Source organism: Bombyx mandarina, chromosome 13 (genome assembly GCF_030267445.1).
Source record: "Bombyx mandarina strain Sakado chromosome 13, ASM3026744v2".
In the NCBI taxonomy this organism is placed as follows: Eukaryota; Metazoa; Arthropoda; class Insecta; order Lepidoptera; family Bombycidae; genus Bombyx; species Bombyx mandarina.
This window is the reverse complement of record NC_143220.1, coordinates 375,381-398,917: the sequence shown is the minus strand read 5'-3', so window position 1 is coordinate 398,917 and position 23,537 is coordinate 375,381. Positions and strand designations below refer to the sequence as shown.

The 23,537-nt window shown below is 35.4% G+C and overlaps 2 protein-coding genes across 2 annotated transcripts in view; both read right to left on the bottom strand.

Moving 5' to 3' along the window:
• The window catches only part of mtSSB (mitochondrial single stranded DNA-binding protein), a 120,480-nt gene that overhangs the window by 21,916 nt on the left and 75,027 nt on the right, over positions 1 to 23,537 (bottom strand). The window lies entirely within an intron of this gene.
• Positions 10,913 to 14,189, bottom strand: LOC114249693 (uncharacterized). Its single transcript, XM_028183340.2, has 3 exons — positions 14,105 to 14,189; positions 12,776 to 12,953; positions 10,913 to 11,551 (listed from the first exon to the last, which is right to left on the bottom strand). Exons 1-3 carry the CDS (start codon positions 14,187 to 14,189, stop codon positions 11,248 to 11,250), a joined length of 567 nt encoding a protein of 188 aa, XP_028039141.2. The 3' UTR covers positions 10,913 to 11,247.

Below are 23,537 nucleotides of genomic sequence, written 5' to 3'. Positions count from 1 at the left end.
CAGAGAGCTTTCCCACGCAACGGGTATCTTCCACCTTTCAAAACGTAAACCAAAACTTTAACGTTTACGCCCTTATGAAATTTGAGTTTAGAAATGTGTCGTTACTGTAATATACACACGTGACTGGTTCTCGGCTTTGAAGTTCGTTCAGGAGCAAATGTCTTGGTTGCAGTGAGCCTTAAAAGGTTTTTTTTTTTAGTTGTTTCTAAATGATCTGTTGATTGTTTTTTAATTTATTTTGTCGTTCAACGACGTCATGTGGTTCCAATCAGAGAAAGTTGGATCTTTTAATTTTTTTGTAATCGATTATTGGTGAGTGTGTGAGTATGAGTGAATCTTATAAAAACATTAGATTATATATTTTATAGTTTTATATGCTCTGAGCTCCAACGCTGTGTTACAAAAAGACTAGTTTTTTTAGAATAAAGAATAAAGATTAATACTAGTTTTTAGACAGGTGGGCGAGCAAAGGCTCAGCCAGGAGGGAGGAAAAATATTAGTAAATTATTATGTTATTAATGATTTGGTCTCAATATTCCGCTTAATATTATATGGAACAAGTAAACTGTAGTAAGTAAATCATTATTTAAAAAGGGGAAATAGTCCCATCGCCCAAAGCGCATTGACTTGCGCCAAGTAATGAGTACATACATCGGACATCCCGCTGCGCGTACTCGTGCCGACCCAAATTATTGCAACATCTGTCGACGTATACAATGAAAGGAGCTCTTTCAATAACAATGCAAAACATTGTAATGTTTAAAGAATATTATCACGCAAATTATTTAAATACTACATTTTACTTAATGTATGTATGCTCAATCAAACCGATAAATCAGAATGGAATAGATTCGTCAGTCAGTAAGCACAATATATGTAATTCAATAATATAAACAATCAATAAAACACCCGAACGAAATTAACATCTATTGTTTGCGAACTTTGAATCAATTATGATCATAGTTAAGTTCGTGAACTTAAATATATTTACAAAAAAATACGGAAACGACGTCAGTTACGTCCACAAGCACGAAACACCGAGACAACTACTATTATTCATTTTGAAACAGTCAACCGTCAAGTCAGGAACTAAACGAATTCAGCTATTAATTACTCTCGAGTCGTATTCCATCTGACGAGGAAGCGCGCTCGGCTCGGCGCGGCGGTCGCTGACGTCACACACAGAATTAACCCGATTCCGAGAATTGAACCGTTGTATGTCAGTGCACTTGTCTTGATCGACGGCACACGTGTGGACATACTACATTGTGTTCATATTCTCTGACGTTACAAGAAGTGGAGGGTAACCATACGATAATAAACTACTAGATACGTTTAACTGTCGTCGTTAGTTACAGCTGACGCGTGATTACTATTTTTTTATTACATTAGTTACATACATTGGATATTTTTTAGCTTATTAAATATATACAGATTTGAACATAAGGGCTATAATTAAAAGTAAAAACTGATAAATTACGTTGCAGCACTCAACACTTTTTAATTCATTATATTGAAATACTTAAGTTTCCAGTCTGATAAACACTCTCAAATTCTAAACAATTTTTTTTTAAGATACGCCTTCCGGACCATTTACTGATTCGGCAAAATAAGGTTCCTACCAGCTCGTTGCGACCTCTAAACACATCCCAGTCTTACGAACAGAAGCACTTAGCAATGGTATGTATTCAAATGATACGCACAATTGCTAGGTTCTGCTTGTGAAAATACAGTAATAATTCTGCTATCGTTGACCTCAATTGATAGTGAATCTGGACGGTGCATCACCCTTGAACGGTTAATTATTGTACATTATTAGCAGTAGTTTTATTTATTTATTTTTTATTGCATAGATAGGTGGGGGGGGGGGGGGCTCACAGTCCCTCTGGTGTTAAGTGGTTACCGGAGCCCATAGATATTTACAATGTAAACGCCGCCACCCAGCTTGAGAAATGAGTTCTAAGGTCTCAATAGTATTAGTATAGTACCGACGGCTGCCCCACCCTTCAAACCGAAACGCATTACTGCTTCGCGGCAGAAATAAGCAGGGTGTTGGTACCTACCCGTGCGGACTCACAAGACGTTCTACCGCCAGTAGGTAATTACGAAAATTATAAATTTCCGGGTTTGATTTTTATTACACGATGTTATTCCTTTACCGTGGAAGTCAATCATGAACATACATCAAGTAAGTATTTTATCAGAAAAATTGGTACCCATCTGTGGGTTTCGAACACTGGTGCATCGCTAGATTCGAATGCATCGGACGTCTTATCCTTTAAGCCACGACGACTTCCAAAGTAGTAGTAGTAGTACTACAGTAAAATACCACTACAGTAAAATACCACTATAGTGGTATGGAAAGTAAATAATAGTAAATTAAAAAAGTATGTGTTCCCGGTGATTCGTTAGAGGTGAACTAATGTTTAACGGTAGGCAGCGGCTTGGCTCTGCCCATGGCATTGCTGACGTTCATGAGCGACGGTGACTACTTACCATCAGGTGGGCCTTATGCTCGTCTGCCTATTATGGCAATAAAAAAAAAATCTACTCACTTTCTTATATTCGACTAATTCGATGGTGCGGTAGTTGGCGTCCCTGACTACTGGGTCGAGAGTCGTGGCTTCGATTCCCACATCGGGCTCATATTATTATGATGAACAGGTTTGTTATAATAATAACCATACTTATGGTCATATTTATATATTTTGTTAACAGTTCTCAATTTTCTTAATTCTCATGAATGCAACTTTCAGCAATTCGCTATACAACAGATAAAGCTTTGATACCACAATTACAAGTGAGCGTACTTAAACGTAATTATCCGCCTCAATTTGCTAATAAAACTAATTTTACGACTACTTCAAAACCAAACTATTAGATCCCAAACCATTACCCGTTTTAAACTCATTAAAATGTAATGGTTTCATTTTAACAATGTATATGTGTAGTTTATGTTACTTTTGAATCAGCCATTTTGTAAAGTGGCAGATAAGTAATTATTAACTATTTTACTTTAAACATTTATCACCTTTTTTTTTCAATATTATCTTTGGTATAACTGATTTTACCGTCTTTATAACAAGATTAATATAATTTAATTCATTCAACCAACCTAAGCACTTTAAAGGATGTAACTAGAAAGAAAATAATATGTTATATTACATTAATTATTTACTAAACGACTGTATATACTGTAATCTATACTAATGACAGTTAGTGTACCCAAACAGTATTGTCGAAAAACGACTACCACAAGAGCGTTTTGTAAAAGCCAAGTTCGACGATTTAGCTGCATCATGACCACGTGTTTTGTAAGGAAATCGCCGCAGTGGGAGAGTGTTGTGTTATATTAATATAGTTACGATATTACGTGTGTTACAGAATGAGGTGTTGCGTGATTCTTTGACTATTTCTGTAACAGCAACGTTTACTTCTGTTAAATGAGTACCTAATGATTCAACATCTAAATTTAAGTGTTTTTGTTGTTATTACTTTTTGTTTTTATATGAACTAACCGTCGACCCCGAAGGAATCCCATTTATAGTGATATTTGCTAATATTTTTATTACAACAGGCAGACAGAATTTATGGCCCACATTATGGTAAATTGTTAAGGAAGCGCGTAGCATTTGATAAAAGAAAAAATCATTTTTTTCCTACTTAAGCTGATAGCTTTGAAAGGCTATTTCAGCGTAACCTTAGCTAGTAGGTGAGCTCACGGGGCTCAAACCGGAGTGATTCTAACACTGACCCTAGCAAGAGCAGTGTTTCGCAGAATCTACCACCGGGTCGAAAAGACGACCCACTGAGAAGATCCGGTGAGAAACTCAGTGGGCTGTGTCTATGGGTTAATTCGCTCGTAGAGCCCTTCGTCGCAAGCGACGGGTTCGATGAGGACGGTGACCGGTGCTTGTGGCTAAAAGCACCATTAATGGATCGGGAGAATCCATAATGACATGTTTTGGGCGACGTCGACTGTTTACCATTCGGTCTACAGGATCGGGTATGTAGTTTTTAGCGGCCACGACAAGAAGGTCTTCATGTCACGCCGCCTCAAAGTGAAAAATTCATATGCCCACCTTTAGAAATACGGGGGCAGTCACAATTGTTTTGCCCAAGCTGCTGCTAATATGAGTCTACTATACTAATAAGCCTAAGGCTGAGTACTGTCCGCAAATCTCGTTCGAGGAAAAACATGTCATAGCGCTCAGGAAAAACACCGAAAAGTGAAGTGCATTCTAAAGCTGGATGTTACGTGGCAGAAAAGGTTTCTGGAAACGCGCTGTGGTTAAACGCAGTGGTTCTAGGTAGTTTAAAAGAACTCTAGTCTGGTAGCAGGTGGTGAAATGATAAATTTGAACCATCCTAAATCGTTTTGTAAACTGCAAACGTAGTCACGATCACTGCCTGCGCTATTCAATCTGAAATGTTCTTTAAAACACACAGTATAACAAAAAGCGACAAGCTCTGACATCAGCTAGAGTAGTTGAGGCACAATCAGTCCGATACAAGGCTTCCGGGTGCTGATTGATGTTGATTGATTCTTATTATTGTCCTCCGGCCGGACATTGCCGTCCTCACGCACTTGTACGGTATCGTTGAATATGTAGGCATTTATGTGTATTTGATGATACAATGATTTGGTTTTTATTTTATAAAAAACGAATTTTCATAATAAATCTGTGTATCAATAAGGCGCTCGCGAAACCTTCCCCTAGTATTACCTAAGCCTTTCTGAAACAGGCGCGCTGCTTACATTATTTATATCACTATGAAACTCATCAAACCCGTAGTGAAACTTAATTTTACACTAGCTAACCCGGCAGACTTCGTAGTGCCTCAATCGATAAATAAAAGACCTAAACTTTTGTATAAAATAAACATAAAACAAACAAAAGGATTCCGTCCGATGGGGGACACATCAAAGGAAAAACAAAATTGTTATTTTTATTTAATTCCTAGCATTTTCATATATATCTACTTTTTAAACCTTCTGTGGACTTCCAGAAATAATTCAAGACCAAAATTAGCCAAATCGGTCCAGCCTTTCTCGAGTTTTAGCGAGACTAACGAACAGCAATTCATTTTTATATAATTTGAGTGCTTATGTATGATATGTAACGCGTTCTGATTGTTGTAAAAACTAAAATTAAATGATTAAGTGATCCTTTTAAAATCCATTAATGTTTATCTTAATCTTACATTTTTATGTTCCTGTAATGGAAGAAAACTTTTGATTTCAAACAAATGAAATTTACAACTTGAAACGCGAGATAAAACGTTTTTGGTGACAAAAAAATTTATTAATAGCCCTTCGGAAGATCATGCGGGACCTGTTCGCGACGCAGCTTTCAAAGACATGCCTATTTTTGTTTATTATAAATCATTCCTTTCCTTTACTAATAACATAAAAGGCATTCAACAATTTAATTTCTTTCTGATCTTATTCGTGACACAAATTATCGAGTTGGTTTGATCCCACGCCCAAAATAAAATATCATATTTCCTGTCAGTCGAACCAGGCTTTAGTATTGGAGTAAGTTTTTTTTTGGATCGTCAAGTTTTTTAAGGAACTGCACTGCACATGTTTGTTCAACATACGCGTCGTCTTTAGTACAAGTTGTGTTTTTTTGACGTCTGCGTTCTGGCAGTTCTAAAAGCGTTGAAACTTGACTCATTTTTTATAGGAACGGTTGCTTGCGTATTGATGTGATTAATGAATAGAAGAACTACTGGGCTATTTAATGGTTCAAAACTTTTGGAAATCTATCGTTCGAACAAAAGTATCTGCTAAATGCGAGACAGCTAAATATGACTCTTTATCTTTTCGTATAATGTTATTATACCTAAGCCTTTTCCTCTTTCATTATTAAATGTACTGCATACATATTAAATTTTCAAATAATCCCTAATAATTGTACAGACTAGCTGACCCGGCAGACTTCGTAGTGCCTCAATCGATAAATAAAAGACATAAACTTTATTTAATTGCGAGCATTTTCATATTTATCTACCTTTTAAACCTTCTCTGGACTTATAGCTTATAGCTATAAGCCTTGAAGAGAAAGCTTATATAGAAAAAAGCAAGGATAGGCAAGGAAATAATGTGTAAGAAATATAGAATAATTTATTAGCATTTTTCTAGTTTTTATTCATGTAAGACATGTCGATAAATTTGTCGACACTGTATTTATTTAAAATAGACACAGAAAATACTAGAATTAAATTAATGCACATAATTTTATTAAGTACTTTTATACAACATTCAAATAACTATTGACAGTGTCATCTGCCATTTTATTAATAGATTAGACAGGCTTGATCAAAATCTAAAGTTCCTGTAGTGACAGCATTGTTACAGAAACAGATATTGTAAGACTTCTACAGCTGCATGTCCCATCTCTTGTTTCACGCACGAGACACTGCAGATCTTTAGATAAAAGTCGAAATCTCGCTTCCATCAACAAAATATCGAATTCCGCATCTGCAGCCGAACCCGCGACCACTATACGGAAGCGATTGGCGCCAGCTGCCGATCAAGTATCGAATACCACACAGATAATAAATAAAAGGATTCCTTAATAAGAAAAACGTAAGGTGATCTCCGTGCTCAGAATATTTTCACGCTAAATCAATCCGAGACAGTGGGCCCTGTAACTCACATCGGCTCCGATGTATAATTGCATTGAAACGATCACTGGCTTTCTTTGTGTGTGCACTTTTCGGACATGCGATATCCACTTGACGATTGCAAGCTTTCAAACGACAGTACAAACGCAGGCAGCACGAACCGATATAAAGAATTTTTTCGTTTATACTTTCAACGTAAAGATACTCCAGGATTGCAAAATATTGACTGTACTTTGCTATTGTGAGTGCTATATATTTGTGAGTGACCTCTTGTGAGTCCGCGCGGATAGGTATCACCACCCCGCCTATTTCTGCCGTGAAGCAGTAATGCGTTTCGGTTTGAAGGATGGAGTAGCCGTTGTAACTATACTGAGACCTTAGAACTTATATCTCAAGGTGGGCGGCGCATTTACGTAGGAGATGTCTATGGGCTCCAGTAACCAACCACTTAACTCGTCCATCCATCTAAGCAATATAAAAAAAACTAGTTTTTTACATTGATTAAGTAGTGATAATTGTTCGTTGAATTCTGCGTAGTGCTTACCGAGAAATGCTAAATTTAATTTATGTTTGCTCACATAAGCTTAATCAATCTATTTGAAAATAATATATGTATGTTCCTACACCTTTTATTTTCCAAAGCATAACATTTTCATTTATTTATCTAATCTTCTCCACAAAGCCGTCAAAAGTTGCAAAAGCACCGACGTTCTGTGCCCGGATACGGTAGTGGGTGGTGGAAATACCGAAACGGACATCCGACGTTCCGGCCTTTCCGGCTTTTCTCCTTCCGATTCACTATCAGTATCTTTCCGCACTTCTTTCTAAAATGGTTAAATTAAATTGGTTATCAAAGAGTAAAACAAAAAAAATTAAAGGGTACAAGCGATTTCTTCTAAATTGTGAAAAATAAAAACGTTATTTAATTATATATGCAAGACACCCCTGATACGGGTTACTGTATTAATATTCAACATCTAACATATTAGGAATGATTCAACCCACTTTGATGTAACGCCTTATAATAATGTAGAAGTCTTCATAACATTGTCAAACCAAAAGATTACAGAAATGTTGTCATCATAAAAATAAAGTTAGCAGACTCGTAAAATCTTTCGCCGTTGTAGTTAACATGAAGAAATTGTAGAGTGGTCCCATCTTTAGGGATGTCATCTTAACTGAATTTTTATCTCTATAGTGAGTACTTACATATTTGAATTAAGTCTTTAAAATTCAACGATGAAAGCTCTTTTGAAACAAAACAAGATTACTTTCGTCAACTACGCACCGTTGGAGTCCTCTCAGTATTTATGATATTTTGTTTTGATTTAGCTTTTTATCACTAACTTTCAATTTAAATAATGCCTTCTAAAATGTTATTTTACTCTTAAATTGGCAACAAAAGATCGAAAGTAATACTGATAAAAGGCAAAAGCACGTTTAGGATTTTCAAGTTTGTGTCGTTAGCAACCCTGAGGCCCTTATTTGTTAATACAGTGGAGCGACGGTGTCGTTGCGCCTATAAAATCGTCTGAAGTGTAAACACACGTAAATATCGCTCGACACGCACTCGTAAAATCTATTTCTTGCGCATTTGCGGCACGCACCCACCAATCAGACTATTTAGAAGAAGGACAATCAACACTAACAGGAAGCAATGTTTTATGAACTACTGTAATTACAGGTTGTATGTTAATAATGAACATTAAAATTTGTACCTAATTATATGAAAGACGTAATTAATTGAGGACACAACAGAAATAACAAAAGCGTAATAAACATGAACATGAAAAATATAAAGCATTACAATCTCGTTTTCGTTACATAATTTTTCAAAGTAATTATTCACTTAGGTACGCTAGCCCACTGAGTTTCTCGCCGGATCTTCTCAGTGGGTTGCTTTTCCAATCCGGCGGTAGATTCTGCGAAGCACTGCTCTTGCTAGGGCTAGGGTTAGGGTTAGCAACGTCGTCAGCTTAGAGCCCCGTGAGCTCTCTATTTGTTCTGCGCATCTAGTATAACCCCTCGAGGGTTTTTTTTTAATTTTTTATTGCTTAGTTGAGTGGACGAGCTCACAGCCCACCTGGTGTTAAGTGGTTACTGGAGTCCATAGACATCTACAACGTAAATGCGCCACCCACTTTGAGATATAAGTTCTAAGGTCTCAATTATAGTTACAACGGCTGCCCCACCCTTCAAACCGAAACGCATCACTGCTTTACGGCAGAAATAGGCAGGGTGGTGGTACCTACCTGTGCGGACTCACAAGAGGTCCTACCACCAGTAATTACGCAAATTATAATTTTGCGGGTTTGATTTTTATTACACGATGTTATTCCTTCACCGTGGAAATCAATCGTGAACATTTGTTGAGTACGTATTTCATTAGAAAAATTGGTACCCGCCTGCGGGATTCGAACACCGGTGCATCGCTCAACACGAATGCACCGGACGTCTTATCCGTTAGGCCACGACGACTTTTGACGTACTAGAATAGGTAAGAAAAAAAAGATACGTTAGAAGTTAATTGAACTCTGTGTTTTGATATACAATACAATACATGAAATAATGTTATAGCAATTATGTAATAGTGATTCTAGTGTCACTAAATGAGCAAAAACGTTATTGTTGAAAATCTTCGGCCAGGGGAATTTAGAACAGGAGGTAGTACTAATCAAATTTGAAAACCACGGGAAGTTTTATACAGTCATTATGTACCATTGACTTTGCAGCGTTGCAGAGAAATGTTCACCTATTTTCAATATATAAAATATTCCGTTATTTTCAAAATAAATCTGTTTTAAAATTTGAAACTCAAAGGAAACTGCATGTTTGTTACATTGAGTAGTTTTTGATTTATGGATTATTCACGGTTACATAAAGTCGATTTAAACATTACGAACGCCCAAACGCCGAATTACCATTAATTATACATAACATTCACTATGAGTGCGGAACTTACATAACACTGCGACACTTACTTGTTTTGATTTTAGGTTTAGATATTCAAACACAGACAGAATCAAGGCGACTCCCACGTTTCCAATCAGAGGTTAAAAATAAGATGTCTGTTCGAGAGTGTGAAATCACCGAGAAAATAACCTGAAGTATTTTTCACGTCTATTCCTCAGACGTCACCCGCAACGGCAGTTTTCACTCGTCTACTGTTTTGAAGACAAGGATAGTGACTCATTTATTCAACTAATTCTTTATTCTTTCTGGTGCCTTTTCATTTCATAATTTAATGAAATTAACCTCTAAAAGACCTTTCTGTATATTCCATAAGTTAAACCTTCTAAAATGTACATAACGAATGGAAGGTTAAACATGATAAAAATAGAAAAAGAATACATATAATGAAAAACATAGAATCTTTATCATTATTTTCAGTCTGTCTATCTTTTATTGGCGTCGGAGGAACCCGCACAAGTAAGGGACACTGCCCCGCCTATTTCTGCCGTCAAGCAGTAATGTGTTTCGATTTGTAGGGTGGAGCAGCCGTTCTACTGCAAAACGGTGATTTAGAACTGTCTCAAGGTGGGTAGCGGTATTTACGTTGTGGATGTCTATAGGTTACGGTAATCACTTGACAACAGGTGGTGTGGGAGCTCGTTCACCCATCATGCCAATAAAAAATAAATCTATTTGTTTGTTGGCGCATATCTCAGGAAGTAGTAAACGGAATTTCATATCATTCACACACAGGTAGACAGATACAAATTTGGAGACTATAGACTGCCCGGTAGGCAGCGGCTTGGCTCTACCACTGACATTGCTGAAGTCCCGGGCAACGGTAACCACTCACCACCGCGTGGGCCGTAGGCTCAGCGGCCTACAGAGGCAATAAAAAAAAAGAAATCGGATGATGATGCTCTGAGGAATTGTTTGAGATAATACCGTCATCTCGTTTTTACAATCGCACCGCCCGCAACCGCAAAAAAATGTAATAAAAAGTTATCGTCATTTAAATATCACTTACACTAGAAAATATAGCATTATGCATTAGCATAATATATAACATTATGAAAATCATCAGAACTCTGTAAACGTTTTCGCGCTTAAACCACCAACCCAATTTTGAGTATTCGGTATGGAAATAAATTTATTTAAGCGATGTAAAACAGTATATATAGGCTGCTTTTAATCTTATTGCTGACTACGAGTGTCGGCTCACAGAATATTAAGTTTAGTACAAAACGGGGAATTTCACGGGAAATTTCATTAGTCGACAGTGACTGAAGCTTAATATCCAAATAAAACCTCAACAAAACATGAACATCCTTAGAAATTATAAGCTAAATACACAACTTTCGTTAGACACCTGCGTGTTGATCCGATCCGAAATAACGGGTATTTTTTATGTCATATTTAATTTTATAGTCTAAAAATAAAAATAAAGCTTCTCTGCCGAACTATTTTCTACCAAAAATACATAATTAAAAACACGATTATACGAGAAGATAAATTGATTCGCAGATGTATATTTTATTCTATTTTATATTTTACAAACAAATTAATTTAAGTTTTCGCAAAACAAAAATATAGTTTCACTTTTTTGATATTAAATAATTTCAGTCTTCTGTGATGTGATCAAGAACTCCGTTTGTTTCTTTGCTATGATTCTTCGCCGGCTAAAGACGGCATCACACTGTTCAAGAATGAAACTTCAATGGGAACGGCGAAATATCCTGTTACGTTTTCCCGTAGATGCGATGCAGCTAATTGCAGAACAGCACAGGTAAATTGAACGGGGCTAATTTCACGAGGTTTAATTTGGATGGTTATTTCGCCCATTAATCCTGGCGCTAAACGAAGTCTGGTACGGGGATGGCAATTCCAACTTGCTCCCAACCTTGCCTTCTCGTTCCATAACCCACAGCAGTGTATGTAAACGGTATTTGAGCAAGCATTCAAGACTCTGGGTCAAACAAAGAGAAACTTATAAAGTTTTTGTTATTATAGTTACATGTTCCACATTTCGACATTATTTGAAAATACAAAAAAAACTAATAAAATGTCATATTATATTATCTTACTTTACCTCAAATGTTCATAATATTAAAATGAAAATCATAGTACCAAAAAAGGATGAACTAAACAAACACTAAACGGAGAAACCGAAAAGTTCCTCCCTATGGCAGATTGTAATGGATATAATCCATACTGGATGGACTTGGGCTGTAACCCAAAGAGGGTTGACAACAGACAGGCGAATGCCGGTCGAAATACTCATGCTAAATTCCTATGCAGCATGATCCGGTTGTAAAACTCATGCCAAATTCCTATGTAGCGTGATTAGAGGACATGGTGCACCGACCCAAGATAATGTGGAATAAGGGCAAGAAAAAGGTTAATGCTCCACATTCAACGACCAAATCTGGAGCCCGTATACTAGGATAACTAACCACTCGACCAACGAGGCGGTCTGTCTGTGTGCTCACACGGATAGATAAGCTCACGATCGGCCTAGTTGTTACTCAAGGTAATAAATAGACTAGGCGTCATTAATGGGACCCTTTTTGATATATGAGATCATAATCGCAGTGATATTAGAATAACGGCTAAAACAAACAAGAACGCATGACTGGATTACGATAGAAATAGGAAGAATGCGACTTTGAAATCAGCCTGTACGAATTGAAACACGTCTCGCCATGTACCAGAAATACTGTTTAATGTTTGATCAAAACCTCAGAACTTATTTGTTGATTTTATTCATTTTAAATACTATGGACTACAACGGACAGAAAAGTATCCGATATTAATAAAAGCGATGTCATTTTTTTTGTATTATTAAGAAGCACGTTTATATATTTGTGCCTTTATGCAAGTCGAATAAATAATTATTAAAATATAACATAGAACGTAATAACTTTTACTGTTCAATATAACGTTTATTGAAGCGTAAAAAAAAGTCCGTGGCCACAAAAACTAAAACTGTAAAGAATTCGAACCTTCAATCGTAAAATAATAAACGCGAAGCTAAATTATAATATTAGCTTTAATAATAACATTTATTTTATTTGCACAATATAATAATGAAAGTTAATTAACAACAGCATCTATTTAAGTCAATAAAAACAGAATAAAGGTTATCGAGTAATGGCATATCTAAAGGATATGACAAAGGTAAACCACTAACCTCAACTTCTTAGTGAGTTTCTTTTTGTTAATAGCAAAATAAAGTTGATCAGGAAACCAAGTTATTGATAATGGACGTATAGGACTGGGACTGATATTTGTGATTTTATTTCCTAGGCTCAGTTTCGAAATCCTTCCGTTTCGTTTGTCTTGATTCAGTACTAAGTTGTCCATATCATCTAAAAAAATCTCTTATATTAGACATATTTCTTATTACGCTTAACGGCTGGGGCGGTTTTCTCTAAGAATGTACTGAACAAAAGTTTTGATTATTATGACGGTTTGATTATTATGATGGAGCTGAGATTCCATTAAAATATACAAAAAAAGAAAAGTGTTCGTGGCGTAGTTAAGAAGTCCGGTATGCTCATAGCTATGCGATTATACCGTCGTTCGATTTTTTTTCCTACCTAAGTTGAGAGCCTTGAATGGCTATTTCAGTTAAACTTAACTAGTGGGTGAGCTCACGGGGCTCAAACCTGACGACGTTCCTAACACGAACCCTAGCAAGAGCTGTGCTTCGCAGAATCTACCACCGGATCGGAAACGCGACCCACTGAGAAGATCCGGCGAGAAACTCAGTGGGCTGGGTCTGAGGGTTAATTTACTCGTCGAGCCCTACGACGCAAGCGACGGATTCGACGAGAACGATGACCGGTGCTTGAGGTACCTAAAAGCACCGTTAGTGGATCGGGAGGATCCGAAATTACGTGTTTGGGGCGACGTCGACTGCTTTCCATTCAGTCCGCAGGATCGGGAATATAGTTACCGGCGGCCACGATGAGAAGGTTCTCGTGTCGTGCCGCTTTATCGAAGTGACGCATCGATGCCGACTGAAGATACTTACTCTGGATATCTGATGGACTCTAAGTCCAGGTCGTCATGGAGGTCGACATTCCTAACGAACCACGGGGCTCCGACGGCTATCCTGCAAAAACGGGATTGAATAATTTGGAGTGATTTTAAGTTAGTGCGGGCCGCGTGAGCGAACACTACACTTGCATAGGTCATGACGGGGTCGTTCGATCGTCAGGCTATTAACATTAATACAGAAAAGTATAACACGACCAAGAAATAACAGCGTGTAATCAAATCCAAAGTGCTAATAAAGATTGCGGATTTGAATTTGTTGAATCTGTAGCACAGGCATAAGGGCGCCTAAGTTGGCGTCTCCGTCCTATCAAAATTCAAACTATTTGAAGTTTGATTCTTTAATTAACTAAGACTAGCCTTCGTGCCTAATGATGGGTATTGGAATTTATCTTGTAATGTCTCTGATCTCTATTTGTATCGTGAGCTACACCAAAAAAAAAACAATTTTTAGACATACCAATCGCACCATCTTTAATTTTTTCCCGTAGATTATTACATATCACAGGTGGTAAAAGAATATTGATGTCTCTTTTACTAATCATAACTTCGAATATATTTTATGTTGGTACTTTAAAGGACTCTTTATCTCATAATATAAGGTAGGTGCATTTATAATCTAACCCAAATTTAGACGTTTAGCAGCTAAGCTGACAAAAAGTGTGTCCATAGAGAATCAATCATTACTATGTGTCTACTATTTCAGATACTTTTATTATCAATGGTCTGAGAGAGTTTGAAAATCACGTCTATACGCCACAATCAAGACGTTGTGGCCTAAAAATTAGGACGCCGGAGTACTGCTATCAAGCAAAGCAACTTTGCAAATTGCGCATACAGACGTTAAAAAGAATAAATAAGGGAAGGAATAATAAAAAAAAAAATTAAAGTGCAAAAAAGAATATAAACATCTCTAAGTTGTCGCTTCTTTTATACCCTATGAGGCCGAACTACTCATGTATTTTGTACATAGGAGAAATGCAGATGTATGTTTTTGAAGAAATAACACTGCATGTTATCTGTAATGTTATGAGATCTACCTTTTGAAAACCATTAAAGTTATATAAATCAAAGCTAATTAACAAAAATCTGAAAGCGAAGTAGTAATAAGACAGTGTTGTGTGACGCCTTGACGCGTGACGATCAGTCCCGAGGGAGCGGAAGTCTTGCGTACTTCCGGCCGCCGACGCACGGCCCGGAGATCCGGTCCACTTGTACGATCACGATGTACCGCCTACCGCCTCCCACTCCGTAACGAACTAACAACAGTAACAGCATTTACTTCACTAATATAATTTTGCATTGAATTAAATTTTCCTTCCGTAACATTTTTTGTTAAGGAAATATAAAGTACAGATTGGATGTAATAAGACAAAAAAAATTAATAAAAGATGTGTGATGTCGTGGGACACCGAATAGGAACGAAGTTCCTTATTATAAAAATATTAATTTTAAGTTCTATTCGAGGTACAAAGAAAATAATTATTCGGTTATACATTTTTATTATGATTTTTTTATTGAAAAATTAAAAAAAAATTTACTCTACAAAGTTATCAACTTTATTTTATTCACAATCATTTATAAAAAATATATAATAAAAAATAATATAGAAAGAAACAGCTATTTATATGAATAATAATGATAACTGTCATCTCGTAGACTAGATTAGACACTGTATAGCCATCATACTAAGACTATACATAAATAATAAAAATCTTACGTTACGGACGTTTTTTCCCGGTCAGGGTACCCCTGCTCATCGTCTTATAAGGAACTTCGTTCCAAAAAAAGTTTAATCAGAAGATACGAATATGCGACCCCAGTATTCTGGAACTTCTGCCGATTCTCTCTATCATTCGCTTATAGTAATAGTAGCCTCGCCTTACTTTCATACTTATTTCTATTCCTCTCTTGACTCTTGTAATTTTGAGCACTGCCGGTAGGATATGCTCTGATAAGCATTTTTAGATACAAATGGTACCCATTATCATACCTATTTCAGTCCTGCATACCTTCTTAAGTAACGAAGCACGCAATATTTACTTAAGTACTAAGTAAACTCAACTATAAGAGGATCTCATAAAGTTTAAAAGTCGGATCAGACACAATATTACTTCTGTGCCACACGTGCATTAGGTTTATTGTAAATTAACAAAAACCACGATTTTTTATGTTCGATTTATCATCATTGAGAACTCTTGAATGACCATCATTGCGTAGTATGTACTTTATTAACAGGCCGAAATAAAACTTATTTATTATACAAAAATAGCAATGAGTTTACTTGAAAGAGATTAGTTCACCTATCGCAATACCTAATTCGAATATTGCGTAACCAATAAATATCGTCATGAATACATAATCAAGTTGGTAGTTCGTTTAGTTTAGGAATTAAAAGCAACACACTGGTAGACTAAACAATGAGATCAGCTGGTCCTATTGCGGGAAGTAGCGGGGCTGACGCCTCCGACCGACAAAGACATTGATTTCAATTATGTGATTTGTTTATGTTACTGCTTTTGAATTTGCTTAGACAGACGCGTTGTTATGGTTTCGTTAAATTTGATTTTCCCTCTGTCTGGTGTATAAAAATCAGAAATAACCAAGACGGTCTGATAGATTTCCATGGAAATCATTCGTCATATTTTCAAATGCGAAACATAGTTTAAAGTTCGAAGAAATTAAAATTTATATGCGGCGTTTATAGAATATAATTTGGAATTGATTATTAGGATACTATAAGCTACGTAGTGAATTTTTCAAGAAAACAATTAATTCACTAGTTACGCAATCGTTATGATTGTGTTCAGTAAGCCAAGTTGCAAGATATTATATAATTTTATCATTCATTCATCCATAATTTAACTAATAATTAAAAATCCATATACTTTCAATGTCGTCCCTAAGAAAATCATTTATGTGATAATAATTTTCACTAATAAGATTATCTTTTAGTTTTTACTTAAAATGAAAATCGTCTAGGTCTCTTAATTTCTTTGGTAGTTTATTAAATATCCTAACGCTCATACCTAGTATACTATTAGTCTTTACCAGTTTTAAGTTACCAGTATTGTGTTTTTCAATAACAGTTCAATTAAACTGATAATATGAAATTATATAGAACTGAACTGTTGTGAGTTTCTTAGAAAGTAACAGGGGTCCTGAGGTGCGCAGGGAGGCGAGGTGAGCTAACGGATGAGTGTCCGTGGGAACGGCCGACGTTTCCGGTCCGCATTGCGCCTCGACACTCTCAACTATTTCCTTTGAGTAGGGTCGCATTGTTTTCCCTGTAAGACAGTATTTTTGAAAATAAAGTATCGTGTTAATTTATAGGTCACGCGTAAAACTTGCCACTCGGAAAAAAATTTTTGTAACAAGATTAAAATAAAAGAATCTAAAAGTAAGTTAAAAAAAGTTACAAATTTAACACTATTTTGGTAGAGTGACAAGGATTTCAAATGTCTGTTAGACAAAAATAAGGCGGTCCTGGTGTTAAGTTAAGCTGTTAAAGTAAGTAGCATATGAATCCTGGTACCCTTGATAAAGATAAGATGAAATTTTAATTTTATTAGTGCAATGACTGTCCATATTTCAAAGCAGAAACGTATGACTGCTTTGCGGTAGAATGATATTTTTTTATTGCTTATTTTCTATTGCTTTGAAGTTAAAGAATTAAGTGAATAAACACGCTAAGATATCAGTATAATAGACGAATCATAGCAATCAACATGTCTACAAACGCTCTCAAAACAGACGCTGACCAATTGAAATAAATACCTGCAGTGGCTTAATTAAAATCTTCAACTTAAAATCTTGTTACCCTAGTCGCATAATCGGCTTGTCTAAACGAGTTGCACAACAAGATTGGCTGCAGCCTTGCATTAGCGATGATGCCAAGTCCTATGTGTTAGTTGTTGGCGAACCTTTCCATAAACTCACACAATTTTGACTCTAAATTATAATCAGTAGAATTCTTCAAAACTAGTTTTGAATAAACGTGAATGCTTCAGTACTCTGTTAATAATTTGTAGAATAACAGAAATTAATTAGAACTTTGTAATTGTTTTGTTATTTTTCCGTTTGAAATGTAGAGATGAGAATGATACCGGAACATAAAAAGTGAACTGAACAAAAAAATTTATAGGTTATAAATTAGAGATGTGTAATAAAATAACATAATAAATAATAATTTATCAAGCAAACCAAAATAAGCAAAAAAAATACCCTGCTATCAGTATACTTCCGACCATAACAATTACTGGTTTTATAAAAAGAGAAAATGGAGCTATCCCTATTTGTTTATTGGTGTATGGATTTTGTTTTCGGTAATACATAGTTTCCATGAAAATAGGAAAAGATTAATATTAAAAAGGTTTACATATTTAAGATAAATATTTTTCAAATTACCTTGTGAAAGTGGAATGAATTACAAATATTCAAATTTATTTCAATAAGGAAGAAACTACGTAATGTATAAAAACTGAATTCTTATATTTTTAGCATGAAACATTTCATATGAAACTGTATCTATGAACACAATCAGAGATATATATTTACTATCTGCTTCCTACATACGATTAGATCATAATTTATCAAATTTCAAAACGGAACTCTAGTTTTTTGTAAAGAACTCGCACACACATTAAGAGATTTATTGAAAAACTTACCGCTTATCATCCACGTCACGTGGGTCAGATAAGAAAGGTCAACTTTTGCAGATGTGGTTTTTTCCAAGAAATAAAATAAGTACCTACCTTTCAACCATTGAATTTATTAATCGCAACATACTGAGAAATGTATTAAAATTATTGTAATTGAATCTCGATCGATTTAAAAATTTATATTAACCTAGATATTTTAAATCAATAATAACTGAAAGCACCCAGAAATCATTATTTAAACGGTTGTTATCAAGAGCGACTTCAAAAATAGATATTTAAAAAATAAAATATTTAAAGTGTTGGCAAAATTAAGTTGTCCAGAAAAGTTATAGAAAATCTGTACCATACCGTTAAAAAGTTGTCGAATAAACATATAACCAACATCAGATTTAAATATTATAATGGATTTGTAAACGGAGACAGGCCTTAGGAAACATGCGCAGAATTTATAGAATCAATGCTAGAATGCGTTGCGAAGCTGACTGTTAATATTATCAAGAATATCCATTAGTATTAGAATAGTATTTATCCATTTCCGTTGGTAGTATACCTATTACTTTTGATAAAATGTGACTTTATTTTCGGTTTCTGATTAGTTGTTCATCAGAGTCCATTGTCCTTTTAAACATTTTAAACAAACTAGTGGTACAGCACCAAGACTACACTTTAAACAAATATTAACGAAGACAAACAATATTTAATTTATTCTCAATTGGACCATAGACTTTATGCAATAACAAAATGCATGTGTGTGTCTCAAATACATGGTAGTGTGTGTAATGTTTTCTTTATTGATTTAATGTATCTTTTATGCATTATTTAAAAAAAATATTAGCATTGTGCACTCTTCTCTATGTTCTCTATAAGTGTGAGATATTTCATACTCCTCCGTTCGCACAATTTTCGTAAAAAGGGGTACAAAGTTTTTGCTTCACGTATTAATATATAGATACATAGAACGCCTGAAATACAACATTCCCTTTTCAGTGAATTTTAACTGAAAGCAGATATCATAGTGTGTTTCAAATTATATCTCGCAAAGAGAAAATAAGTTCAATCTGCGTATATTAAGGAATACAAAAAACCCATTAAATTTATCAGTCGGTCGCGATTCGGGTACGGTGGATGATTCAGCTTAGCACTGCTCTTGCTAGGGTCAGTGTTAGCAATTCTCTCAAGTTTAGCCTGTAAGCTCTCCTACCTATCTTTGAGTAGTTGGAATAGTCACTTAGGGTACCAAAGTTTCGTAGGAAAACAAAAAGGATACAAATATCAACATGCTATTAGTTATTTCTGTGCCTAAACTTAATTTAAAAAAAATGACGGTAGTTAGTAGTTAGCAGTATATTTAAACGTCAACGAATAATAACATAGTCGATTTAGAGCTTAGACTTAAAATGAAAATAACAAACACAACATTTTAAGTAAAATAAGTTTTTAAGCCTAGAAACTGCAGAAGGCAGAGATACTACAATATTAAACAATAAAAACTTTCGATTTATAGTTTGTAAGATGACATCACATGTTCTTTTACAATGTAATTTATTTAGTGGTAAGCATATGGCTCCGTTTTCATTTGCGGGGCGACCTAAATAGCATACTGGCTTCGAGACCGATATTTATAGTACATGCTTAGATTTTTATTTGTTCGAACCTAGAATTGACTATCTATCTCCATACTTATAGCCAACGACTACGGTGGGAAGATCTCAGGAAAACCTACGACAGAATGAGTGATTTGTTCCGTAGACAGACGACAGTCTATCGTCAATCAAATAAGACTAGCTGTGATTGAGGTTTTTGTCGAATTTATTCTATTCGATTATAGATATCGCAACCCTTCGTGAAGCTCTTGAGGGCTCTGAATACCCTTTGTGCTGTGCGTCAGTAGGCATTAATTATAAGACGCAGGCATCTATAATGAGGCGGTTTATGGTGTCCAGACACAATTTAGGTGCTTAGGAAAAAAAAATCCGTAAAATCGAAAGTCATTTCCAAACGTGGATCCGTCTCGTGTGAATACTATTGCTAAGTCAGTGGAAGTTTGTTTGTTATCTTTGTAGTTTACAGTAACTACTGTCTATCGCAAAAAATATGATTCCTAAATTCAAACGCGTGCATGCGGTTAAATGATTTTCGACATTGTAAAGCTGGTAGGTACGATGTAAATGACATCAATCGTTAGATATAACTTTATTATGGAGTAACATGATATTTAGATAATAATAACAGTACTGAAAATTTCTCAGTCTTATAGAATACAAACGAAGAGGGAGATGTATGGAAATGGTAGTGCAAGGTAGAGGGGGAAGAGGTCGACCGAAGAAGACATGGATGGAGTGTGTGAATGACGATATGAGAGAGAGAGGAGTGAGTGTTGAGATGACGGCTGATAGAAGAGAATGGAAGAGAAAAATTAGCTGTGCCGACCCCACATAGTGGGATAAGGTGGAGAAAAAGAAGAAGAAGATAGAATACAAACGAAATTTCGACCTCATATCTCGATCTCACATTTGTGCTACAGTTAAGTTTGGTAAGTCGTGAGCTCGGCTATTTTTTTTTTTATATTGACAATGCCGGTCTATAGATTTAGCAGTAGTTGTTGAAGTCCGTTGACCGTTGCGGTTTACTCGCGTTTGGCGTCTTGCTGTTATCGGGCGGAAGCGCGCGCCGGAAGCTTGCAATCTCGACCAATTGGACCGGCGAGTTGTCACGCCACGCGAACATGCCCCTTTCAACTCGTTTGAAGAACTACTTACTAGTCATGTATTCTAAAACTCAAACAAATTGAATCTTCGCATTACACGACACACCACGTTATGAACGCAAAACAAAAACAATATTATCTCTCTCGTCAATACAGCTGTTGGATCATGGCTTCATACTGACATATGTGCTTCTCAATCGAAAGATTTCAGGTTTGATACCGGGCACTTACCAATCTGTTTTCATTTGTGCCGAAAATCGTGTACGTAATGTGAATATATTGTGATGTTTCTTCTGACACGATAACAGTTGGCAACCCATTAAATTTTTATTGAGATTGTTAATAGCTTGTTTTTATTATTTACCAGCACAACGTAAGATAACAAATTATAATGAAGATTAACTTCCTCGCTATGTTTTAAAGGTACTTTTCCTATACTGTTCCGTCAGTGTTAGAAATTTCTTTTAGAATTTATCTCGTTTCCCTTTCTACAATAAACAAATAGGTCTTCTTTGAATTGCCGAAACTACATATTTATCTTAGCTTAAACAGTGAATGAACACACAAACTATAACATTATAAAAATAACTAATGCTATTTTGTCTTCATTTACAGATTTTCTTGTAAACATTTTTATGACGTTGATTTTAAATCTATGGTATTTTGGAATTCCCAGGAAATGTTTACTTCATTCTCACTATAGTAGCTATTAGAACTCAAATTAATACAATACCATACTGGACAGAAAAAATAATACATATTAAGTCAGGAATCTTGCCTACCATTTAGATATTAAATCGATCAACAATTTAGCCTTATAACTTGGAATCTTGAAACTTCTTTTCTTTTATGTTGTGTCTGCGCAAAGTCAAATGAAGAGTATTTTATTTTGTGATCATATTATCTATACCTAATCACGAAATCAGAACTAACACAACTAGTAAATTGCTTTGAAATTATTACAGTAAATATTGTTTGGATTTCTTTATATTAAATTAGTTTTTTTTATATTATATCAGACCAATCCGGGTGGAAGTCGATAAAATGTATTGTAATTTCAATAAAAAGTTTTTATTTGGAAAAAAAGATCCGATGTTCGCGCTCTTTGTGCTTTTAATTCGCCTTGCGTGTTTAATTAGTCTGAATTATAATGTTAGAGTACACATAAAAGTATTGCAAAGCTGTTAAAAACTTATCGGAAGATGACGAGTAAGTTTTCTCGTAAGTGCTATCGGGTATGTCCACCTACAACCGGCGGAACCGGCAGTCCAAACAAGCCAATATATCTTGACCTTTTCAAATCCCCGTTGTAATCCGTATCTTGTCAGACGGAGAGGGAGTTAAATATTCACGAATAGCTCTTATCTCTATGGTCGTGTTATTCAGCTGACATTGACCTCTAGAACGGTCGTCGAGGCCTCTTCTCAGTGGGCACATACATATTCATTACATCTTCATCTGCATATTAATGAAACAAAAGATGAAAATACATATAACAGCTACATATTTATCTTCTCATTGGACTATCATGACAAAGTCAACCAACAACTTTATAAGATAGCTTTTTTTTTTTAATAGAATACGAAACGTCAACTTCATTTAGAGTCCATAATATTGTTGTTGTCGCGAAAACATACGAGGTAGGTTGACTCAATTAAGATGGAACTATAATAAAGAGTCAAAAATAATCTTCAGCTTGCGTTGTTTTACACAAATTAAAATATTAAGCAATAAAAAAAACTAGATTGTCATATGTTTCCAAACTTCTTTCTAAATTGTGAACACTGTTGAATGCTTAACAGATCCTTTGTACAAAGCAGATAAACAAAAATATATCAGCTCAGCATTACTTGTAAATTATGTTTCAAATTAACATTTAAAATAACTACAAGCCGACACAGATACCTAAAAAAAGGACTTAAATTTTACCTGCCCCATCAATACCTCTGATCAAGTTTTTATAACTTCCTTCGCAATTCGAAACAAAAATTATAGTCGGACTAGACTCGAGTTCCGTGTGACCTTCAGCTTTGTCCATCAGTAAAAAGTTATTATGGTCTTCTAAGCGCGGCACATACGTTATACAAGAAAAAAAAACAAATCAGTAAAATACCGTCTGATCGGAAAGTCCAGAGGCATCTTGTTTTCAGAATAACACTTGCAGAACCGGTTAGGCGCGCGACGCCAAATATCAATAAGTTTCCTTCCTCGTCCGTTGGGAATACAGCACGATTTAGTAAACCGATAATTCCGATAATGCGTGTACCGTTTTAGAATATGCCTGTGTTCCAACCGTGTTTAGTTATGAAGGTTTATTACAATTTTAAACAATCACGTGTAGCTAGTTACGTACTGAAATAGCTACAATTACACTTTATTCTGTGCTTGCTCAAAATTTGTAACAAACTTGTGATTTAGGAAGTTTACGACGGGGTATTTTCATCATTTTAACAGAAAAAAGGAACAGTATTTTTATAGCTTTTGAATAAACTATCAATTCTTATAGCATTCCACACACGATAGCG

Bases quoted from the DNA above. Each gene is read 5' to 3' on its own strand.
- LOC114249693 (XM_028183340.2), bottom strand. From the start codon at position 14,189: ATGATTAGTAAAAGAGACATCAATATTCTTTTACCACCTGTGATATGT. The intron at 12,954-14,104 runs GTATGTCTAAAA...AGATTTTTTTAG, and splicing joins AATTAAAGATGGTGCGATTG to ATGATATGGACAACTTAGTA. The intron at 11,552-12,775 runs GTTAGTGGTTTA...TGTTTGACCCAG, and splicing joins AAACTCACTAAGAAGTTGAG to AGTCTTGAATGCTTGCTCAA.